This window comes from Oncorhynchus gorbuscha, unplaced genomic scaffold, assembly GCF_021184085.1.
Source record: "Oncorhynchus gorbuscha isolate QuinsamMale2020 ecotype Even-year unplaced genomic scaffold, OgorEven_v1.0 Un_scaffold_8050, whole genome shotgun sequence".
NCBI lineage: Eukaryota > Metazoa > Chordata > Actinopteri > Salmoniformes > Salmonidae > Oncorhynchus > Oncorhynchus gorbuscha.
The window spans coordinates 1,723-12,397 of NW_025751311.1; the positions used below are offsets into that span (position 1 = coordinate 1,723).

The 10,675-nt window shown below is 44.2% G+C and overlaps 1 protein-coding gene across 1 annotated transcript; it reads left to right on the top strand.

The window, feature by feature from the left end:
- The first annotated feature begins 7,440 nt into the window (after positions 1-7,440).
- Positions 7,441-10,361, top strand: LOC124029878 (GTPase IMAP family member 7-like). Its single transcript, XM_046341442.1, has 2 exons — positions 7,441-7,522; positions 9,463-10,361. Exons 1-2 carry the CDS (start codon positions 7,441-7,443, stop codon positions 10,359-10,361), a joined length of 981 nt encoding a protein of 326 aa, XP_046197398.1.
- Positions 10,362-10,675: the final 314 nt, after the last annotated feature.

Below are 10,675 nucleotides of genomic sequence, written 5' to 3' on the forward strand. Positions count from 1 at the left end.
TACTGTGAACCATCAGATCCTCCTCTCCACCCTCTCCGAGTTGGGCATCTCCGGCGCGGCCCACGCTTGGATTGCGTCCTACCTGACAGGTCGCTCCTACCAGGTGGCGTGGCGAGAATCTGTCTCCTCACCACGCGCTCTCACCACTGGTGTCCCCAGGGCTCTGTTCTTGGCCCTCTCCTATTCTCGCTATACACCAAGTCACTTGGCTCTGTCATAACCTCACATGGTCTCTCTTATCATTGCTATGCAGACGACACACAATTAATCTTCTCCTTTCCCCCTTCTGATGACCAGGTGGCGAATCGCATCTCTGCATGTCTGGCAGACATATCAGTGTGGATGACGGATCACCACCTCAAGCTGAACCTCGGCAAGACGGAGCTGCTCTTCCTCCCGGGGAAGGACTGCCCGTTCCATGATCTCGCCATCACGGTCGACAACTCCATTGTGTCCTCCTCCCAGAGCGCCAAGAACCTTGGCGTGATCCTGGACAACACCCTGTCGTTCTCAACTAACATCAAGGCGGTGGCCCGTTCCTGTAGGTTCATGCTCTACAACATCCGCAGAGTACGACCCTGCCTCACACAGGAAGCGGCGCAGGTCCTAAATCCAGGCACTTGTCATCTCCCGTCTGGATTACTGCAACTCGCTGTTGGCTGGGCTTCCTGCCTGTGCCATTAAACCCCTTCAACTCATCCAGAACGCCGCAGCCCGTCTGGTGTTCAACCTTCCCAAGTTCTCTCACGTCACCCCGCTCCTCCGTTCTCTCCACTGGCTTCCAGTTGAAGCTCGCATCCGCTACAAGACCATGGTGCTTGCCTACGGAGCTGTGAGGGGAACGGCACCTCAGTACCTCCAGGCTCTGATCAGGCCCTACACCCAAACAAGGGCACTGCGTTCATCCACCTCTGGCCTGCTCGCCTCCCTACCACTGAGGAAGTACAGCTCCCGCTCAGCCCAGTCAAAACTGTTCGCTGCCCTGGCCCCCCAATGGTGGAACAAACTCCCTCACGACGCCAGGAGAGCGGAGTCAATCACCACCTTCCGGAGACACCTGAAACCCCACCTCTTTAAGGAATACCTAGGATAGGTTAAGTAATCCCTCTCACCCCACCCCCCCTAAGTTTTAGATGCACTATTGTTAAGTGACTGTCCCACTGGATGTCATAAGGTGAATGCACCAATTTGTAAGTCGCTCTGGATAAGAGCGTCTGCTAAATGACTTAAATGTAATGTAATGGATTCAATCCAATACTGTATAGACAGACACACAGGCTGGGATTCACTCCAATACTGTATAGAAAGACACACAGGCTGGGATTCAATCCAATACTGTATAGACACACATAGACTGGGATTCAATCCAATACTGTATAGACACACATAGGCTGGAATTCGTAAGGTCGTTGGTTCAACACCAGGAGCAGACAAGGTGAAACATTTGTCATTGTGCCCTTGAGCAAGGCACTTAACCTCAATGGCTCCAGGCATGTCGTTGATAATGTCTGACCCTGTCTAAAGATCCCAGCTCTCTGTGGGTGTTGATAATGTCTGACCCTGTCTAAAGACCCCCGCTCTTTGTGGGTGTTGATAATGTCTGACCCTGTCTAAAGACTCCAGCTCTCTGTGGGTGTTGATAATATCTGACCCTGTCTAAAGACTCCAGCTCTCTGTGGGTGTTGATAATGTCTGACCCTGTCTAAAGACTCCAGCTCTCTGTGGGTGTTGATAATGTCTGACCCTGTCTAAAGACCCCAGCTCTCTGTGGGTGTTGATAATGTCTGACCCTGTCTAAAGACCCCAGCTCTCTGTGGGTGTTGATAATGTCTGATCCTGTCTAAAGACCAGGACCTAGTGCACTACTTTCTACCAGGCCCCTTGCACTATCTGCACTACTTTCTACCAGGACCCTAGTGCACTACTTTCTACCAGGACCCTAGTGACTACTTTCTACCAGGACCCTACAACTTTCTTGTGCACTACTTTCTACCAGGACCCTGCACTACTTTAACCAGGAAGTGCACTACTTTTACCAGGCCCCTAGTGCACTACTTTAACAGGACCCTAGTGCACTACTAAATATAAGATATTTATCTAAAGAGACATCGGCACATGTAGCATGAGTCACAAATTGCACCCTACACCATCATTTGCAAATAAATTCATTAAAATCCTACAACGTGATTTTCTGGATTATGTTTTCTCATTTTGTCTGTCATTGTTGAAGTGGACCTATGATGAAAATTACAGGCCTCTTTCATCTCATTAAGTGGGAGAACTTGCACAATTGGTGGCTGACTAAATACTTTTTTGCCCCACTGTATAACATTTACAACTGTTTACGGTGCATCAACCTCCATCTCTTCTTCAGAACTGTGACCTCTTGCCCTTTTCAACTCTCTTCACTGTCTCCACATAGGAGATTTGTTGTACAGCCCTGATCCCCGACCCCTCAACCTCTTTTACCCTAACAGGGCACTCTGGGAATTAGGGAATATGATCCACACCAGATTTGCAACATGTTACATTCACAGACTCTTCAATAACATATTCCTTCCGTCTGCAAAAACTTGAAACGTGGCAAATTCTTGTACATTTCTTGCATTGCATCGTGTTGCATCAGCGTATCTTATACAGCTTTATATATTATTGTATATATATATATATATATTATTGTATATTTATATATTACTGTATATTCTTGTAATTCTTACTTCTTAATACCTCCCAGCTTTATAAACGATATCAAATCAAATATATTATTGTATATTCAGATGTTATTGTAATTGGTTAGCAGATGTTATTGGTAATACCATGGTTAGCAGATTTATAAACGATATCAAATCAAATCACATCAAATGCTATTGGTCACATACACATGGTTAGCAGATGTTATTGGTCACATACACATGGTTAGCAGATGTTATTGGTCACATACAAATGGTTAGCAGATGTTATTGGTCACATACACATGGTTAGCAGATGTTATTGGTCACATACACATGGTTAGCAGATGTTATTGGTCACATACACATGGTTAGCAGATGTTATTGGTCACATACACATGGTTAGCAGATGTTATTGGTCACATACACATGGTTAGCAGATGTTATTGTCACATACACATGGTTTGGTCACATACACATGGTTAGCAGATGTTATTGGTCACATACACATGGTTAGCAGATGTTATTGGTCACATACACATGGTTAGCAGATGTTATTGGTCACAGATACACATGGTTAGCAGATGTTATTGGTCACATACACATGGTTAGCAGATGTTATTGGTCACATACACATGGTTAGCAGATGTTATTGGTCACATACACATGGTTAGCAGATGTTATTGGTCACATACACATGGTTAGCAGATGTTATTGGTCACATACACATGGTTAACAGATGTTATTGGTTATGGTTGCAGATGTTATTGGTCACATAAATGGTTAGCAGATGTTATTTCTAGTTCAGATGTTATTGGTCACATACACATGCAGCAATATCTAACAGGTAAGATCTATTGGTCAAATACCTAATTCACACAAATCTAAGTATAGGAAAGGAATCACATACACATGGTTAGCAGATGTTAGTCACATACAATTGTTATAGATGTTATAAATTAGTTAGCAGATGTTATTGGTCACATACACATGTTTAAATAGGACAAATTAGCTTTAGCAAGTGCAGCCAGCTATCAAAACCTAATTGACAAATCTAAGTATAGGAAAGGAATAAGAATATATGCCAGCTAGCTAAATAGGACAAATTAGTTAGCAAGTGCCAGCTAGCTAAATAGGACAAATTAGTTAGCAAGTGCCAGCTAGCTAAATAGGCCAAATTAGTTAGCAAGTGCCAGCTAGCTAAATAGGACAAATTAGTTAGCAAGTTGCCATACATGTTTAATGCTTTTCAACCTGTCCCCAAATGAATGTCATTGGTTCAGAGTTTGTTTTGATATTTTAACCTGCGTGTGGTGTGGGGGGACGAAATAAATGTGTGTCCGATGTCGCGCAGCCGGTTTGGGTTCCGTGTAGATAGTATAGAATACTGTATATACATATGAGATGAGTAAATCAAGGTACTATATTAAAGTGACATCTACTTTGACTGCATCCACTTTTCCCAAAGCTTCTTCACCATCCTTGTGACTTCAAACGAGTTCCCCAAATAAACATCTTTATAAAAAAAAAAACATACTCCGACAAGCAACGATTCAACAGACTCATTTTCCACAACAATTGTTGCCCTTTTTGTTCAATTCTTGGACTACACTGTTGTCCACCCATCCTTCTCACTAATGGTTCTCGATGCGCTTTCATCTTCAAACAACTCTTCTTCTGCTCTCATCTCTGATTCTGGACAGACAGCCAATGTTGTGAATTGTCAGAAGGAGGTTGATAATAGTGACACCCAACCAGAATTCAGACTCTGCGTGTTCTGAGTTGAATTATTTTTTGCCTAGTAACACTCTCTCATTGGCTATAAATAACAAGTTACAGGGGAAATGAAACTTAACATGGAATGTACAGGTAACTGCCAAAATAAAAGAAACACTTGAGTAATTGAGGGTTCTGTCAGCTCTGTTATGTTGTGGGGTGCATTTTCCTGGCGTGGTTTAGGTCCACTCAACCACTTAGAGACCAAGGTAAACACCAGTAAATACTCAGCCATTCTGAGTGATCACCTTCAACCTGTGGTGAATAATGTCTATCCTGATGGGAGTGGTCTCTTCCAGGATGATAATGCCCCCGTCCACAGGGTATGAGAGGTCACTGAATGGTTTGATGAGCATGAAAACTATGTAAACCATATGCCCTGGCTGTCTCAGTCACCAGATCTCAACCCAGTGGAACCCTGAAGGGAGACTCTGGATCAACACCTGAGAGAGCGTTTCCACCACCATCAACCAAACGATAGAGTTCTAGACACTTGTAGAGTCTATGTGCATTGAAGCAGTTCTGGCATTTCGTGGTGCCCAACGCCCTGTTAACACACATTATGTTGGTGTTTCCTTTATTTTGGTAGTTACCTGTAAGGTCCAGCTAATAGCTTCACTAACAGCGAGTATTCAACTTAACTAATTAAATTACGTACAACGATTACATTAGAAGACCTAGGCAACTATGAGCCTAAGCGGCAGTCTGTTTGTGGTATCATTAAATCTCCTCATTGTCATGGCTTGATAGTGATCAATGGAGTTGGAAAGAGAACAAACAGATCTGGGACCAGGCTTGGCAACTACAGTATATAGTGATCAATGGAGTTGGAAAGAGAACAAACAGATCTGGGACCAGGCTTGGCAACTACAGTATATAGTGATCAATGGAGTTGGAAAGAGAACAAACAGATCTGGGACCAGGTTAGACAACTACATAGTTACATTTGAAAATGTTTCATTTGCTATTTTAATTGGAACCTTTTTCCCAGAAGAAGAGGTCTGTGTCCAACACATTTCATTTAACACAGAGTTGTGGCTCATCCAAGGTTGAGTTGTCAGAGGAGGTTGATAATAGTGACACCCAATCAGATGTCAGCCTCTGCCTGTCCTGAGGTGAGTTACTCCTCTCATTGGCTAGAAATGACTAGTTACAGGTGAAACGAAACTTAACGCCGACTATAAGTTGCAGCACATAGCTTCAGCTCTCACAGTCACAACAGGGGACAATTAACAGACACGTGCAACTACACTAAAAGTGAGTATTCAACTTAACTACCTTACTAATGAAATGTACAACAATGTATGGTAATAACTGTAGTACAATATGGAGTAAACATTTTATTTATACCAGGTTTGTTGACATTGATGCATACATAATCAAACGATGACATCACTAGACATTCAAGACAATTTAATCAAAATAAACAAGTTTCTTGGAAAGTCAACAATCACATTCTTCTGTTTGTATTTATACATGTGGTTTAATATTGGATAACAATGAAAGGAGAATTATGTTTTTCACTTTTACCTGAAACATTTATCTTGTTTTCTTGAATAGAAACCAGAGGCTCTAGGACAAGATAGTGTAGCACAGGTCTGAATCAATGATATTTACCTAAGAGAGTTCAAGGGCTGATTTCCTCGTGTTGTTTCAGTCTTAATGTTTTCCTCATAAAATTGGTGGGCCAAATGAAACCACCTGCGGGCCAAATTCAGCCTGTGGGCCGCGAGTTGGGTAACCCTGCTATATATCTAATTGAAGTGGGCAAACCTTGAGTCAACACAGCTTATAGCAGGTTGTTGCTGTGAGGGACTGACGTGCAGGTTTCTTGGTACTGAGTGACAGGTCATTATGGCACAGTGTACGGCAGGTTGTTGCTGTGAGGGACTGACCTGCAGGTATCTTGGTACTGAGAGACAGGTCATTATGGCACAGTGTACAGCAGGTTGTTGCTGTGAGGGACTGACCTGCAGGTATCTTGGTACTGAGAGACAGGTCATTATACCACAGTGTACAGCAGGAATGGGCATCTCCATTCATCTGGGACCTGTTTGGTGACCTTGAGTACATTCCTGCCTGACTACATGGATGATGTATGACAGATATTATAATGCCTGGAGGCTGGTGGGAGGAGCCATAGGAGGGATGGTGTATTGTAATGCCTGGAATGGAATACATTTAATGGTACCTACACATCAAACACATGGAAACAACGTGTTTGACTCCGTTCCAATGATTCCATTCCAGCCGTTACAATGAGCCCCTCCTCCTATATCTTCTCCCACCAGCCTCCACTGATAGCAGATATCCACATCATATGCTATAGCCCGACAGCACAGTTGAGGATGTGGCATGCAGCCATTGGTTAATGCAATGAAACTCCTGTGCAGGGAACCACGATCATACTTTAGCCCCAGCTAACACACCTGGTTCCAGTAATCAACTAATGAATGGTCTTCAGAATCAGGTGTTTTATCTGTAGGACTGGGGGAACGTGTGACACCAATCAGGCCCCAGAAAACTGGAGTTGCCTCCTTGGTGTACAATAACTGGTCTATCTGGTCCTAACACGTAGCAACTGTAGAATGATAAGCATGTTTAGGATGTAATTTGACACCCTCTATATGAGTACATTATGTTTACCTGATGCTGGTTACCTTGTTAGGGAATGTACTTTGTTTTACAACAGTTACACCACAAAGCATCTTCTTATAGTTCATATTGGTTTAAAGTCAAATAACACCACATAGCATTACTCTTCTTATAGTTCATATTGGTTTAAAGTCAAATAACACCACATAGCATTACTCTTCTTATAGTTCATATTGGTTTAAAGTCAAATAACACCACATAGCATTACTCTTCTTATAGTTCATATTGGTTTAAAGTGAAGCGGCTGAGAATAAATTATAATTTAGTTTATGTGGACTTTGTTTTTTGTAATAAGTTCATCGTCTGTTTCTTTGTTTTTGATTGGCCGACTGTAGCAGAGATGGAACGAGGAAGAGGAGGGACTCTGAAGATTCTGTTCCTGTTGACACTCTGTCTACAAGCCTTCACTGGTCAATGCCAAGGTACAGGACACACACACACACACACACACACACACACACACACACACACACACACACACACACACACACACACACACACACACACACACACACACACACACACACACACACACACACACACACACACACACACACACACACACACACACACACACACACACACACACACACACACACACACACACACACACACACACACGTGCACATATACATGCTGCTCAAACACACACCAGGGCCGTGGACATATACATGCTGCTCAAACACACACCAGGGCCGTGGACATATACATGCTGCTCAAACACACACCAGGGCCGTACATATATACATGCTGCTCAAACACACACCAGGGCCGTACATATATACATGCTGCTCAAACACACACCAGGGCCGTACACATCTACATGCTGCTCAAACACACACCAGGGCCGTACACATCTACATGCTGCTCAAACACACACCAGGGCCGTACATATATACATGCTGCTCAAACACACACCAGGGCCGTACACATCTACATGCTGCTCAAACACACACCAGGGCCGTGCACAGACCTTTCAGGGGCAGGTGCTCAAAATGAAAAAAGTGCCAAATTGAGAAAATACCACATGCCACTGTGGTGTAAATGTAACATGTTTAAATATACCTATTTATTTCATTAGAAACTGTCAACAAGCTAGTTCAGCGCCTCCTAAAGACATGATTGACAGGGGGAAAAGAAGGTGGGCTATCAGCTGATCATTGATGATTGATGCTGGTTAGATGTATTTATTTTACTGGTTGTGATTTACCTTTAGCTGATTGGAGCGTAGAGAAGAAGAAAAGACAATCAGACTGAAGTCTCTTCTTCCTCTCTCTCTGCTCCTATCAGCCAATCAGACTGAAGTCTCTTCTTCCTCTCTTTCTGCTCCTATCAGCCAATCAGACTGAATGTGGATGATGATGTAGGCTAAATCAAGTGTTATCAAGTGTTAAACAAATGTTAAGGTCTTTCAAGCCATCCATGTTTTGATACTGGACAGGTGCAATCTCCTTACAGGGCAGACTGGTGAACAGGTGCAATCTCCTTACAGGGCAGACTGGTGAACAGGTGCAATCTCCTTACAGGGCAGACTGGTGGACAGGTGCAATCTCCTTACAGGGCAGACTGGTGAACAGGTGCAATCTCCTTACAGGGCAGACTGGTGAACAGGTGCAATCTCCTTACAGGGCAGACTGGTGGACAGGTGCAATCTCCTTACAGGGCAGACTGGTGAACAGGTGCAATCTCCTTACAGGGCAGACTGGTGGACAGGTGCAATCTCCTTACAGGGCAGACTGGTGAACAGGTGCAATCTCCTTACAGGGCAGACTGGTGAACAGGTGCAATCTCCTTACAGGGCAGACTGGTGAACAGGTGCAATCTCCTTACAGGGCAGACTGGTGAACAGGTGCAATCTCCTTACAGGGCAGACTGGTGAACAGGTGCAATCTCCTTACAGGGCAGACTGGTGAACAGGTGCAATCTCCTTACAGGGCAGACTGGTGAACAGGTTCAATCTCCTTACAGGGCAGACTGGTGAACAGGTGCAATCTCCTTACAGGACAGACTGGTGAACAGGTGCAATCTCCTTACAGGGCAGACTGGTGAACAGGTGCAATCTCCTTACAGGGCAGACTGGTGAACAGGTGCAATCTCCTTACAGGGCAGACTGGTGAACAGGTGCAACCTACGTATGGGGTGGAGGGTGACTAATTTGACAACAACTTGCGAGTTGTGGGTTCTGAACAACAATGACAGAAACATGTATTTTAAAATGATACTACAACCCAGAAGGGAGACTGGAGGGACAAAGGGGCATCTGCTCTGTAGATCCACATGCCTGATACACAAACACACATTTCATTAGCTTTTCATCAAGACACTCACTATCAACTCAAGCACTTCTTGTCTGTTTTCACAGATTCAGGGCAGCCCTCTGACCTGAGGATAGTTCTGGTGGGGAAGACTGGATCAGGGAAGAGTGCAACAGGAAACACCATCCTGGGGAGGGAGGTGTTTAAAGCGGGGGCTTCTCCAGTGTCTGTGACTACACAGAGTGAGAAACAGAGTGGAGTGGTGGATGGGAGGAAGATTGATGTCATCGACACCCCGGAGCACTATGACACAACAATGTCTAAAGAAGAGATAAAAAGAGAAATAGAGAAGGCCATCTACATGTCCGTCCCAGGACCCCACGCCTTCCTGCTGGTGATCAGACTGGTGAGGTTCACAGAGGAGGAGAGGAACACTGTGAAGTGGATCCAGGAGAACTTTGGAGAAGAAGCCTCAAAGTACACCATCATTCTGTTCACACATGGAGACCAGCTGGAGGACAAATCATTGGTGGACTTTCTGAATACGAGTGAGGAGCTTATGAAACTCGTCAAGGTCTTTAAGGACAGAAATCATGTCTTCAATAATAACAAGAAGAATGACAACAATCAGGTCCCAGAGCTGCTGAAGAAGATAGATGAGATGGTGATGAAGAATGGAGGAAAACATTACACCAATGAGATGTACCAGGAGACCCAGAGGAAGATCAAAGAGGAGGAGGAGAGGAAGAGACAGCAGGAGAGAGAGGAGGAGAGGAAGAGACAGCAGGAGAGAGAGGAGGCGATGAGGAAGATGGCAGAGGAGAGCCTGGAAAATGTAATGGACATATCAGGAAAACTTGTGGGATTGTTAGCAACTGGTATCACAGCGCTGGTTTCAGGACCAGCAGCTATCGCAGTTGGAAGTGCTGTACTTGCAAAAGAGGCAGTTGAATATGCAGTTGACAATCTTTACAATTCTAATTTAAGTAAAGATGAGGAAGAGTAGGCAGTGTGAAGTACCACTCTCTTCCACATCTTAATGTCAAGTAGTAGCAGTAGAATATATTAATACTGTATAATGACAACCATCATTGTTTGTAGCAGTAGAATATATTAATACTGTACAATGACAACTACCCTCCCTCCCTGGTCTGTGTTCTCTCTCTACCCTCCCTCCCTGGTCTGTGTTCTCTCTCTACCCTCCCTCCCTGGTCTGTGTTCTCCCTCTACCCTCCCTCCCTGGTCTGTGTTCTCTCTCTACCCTCCCTCCCTGGTCTGTGTTCTCCCTCTACCCTCCCTCCCTGGTCTGTGTTCTCTCTC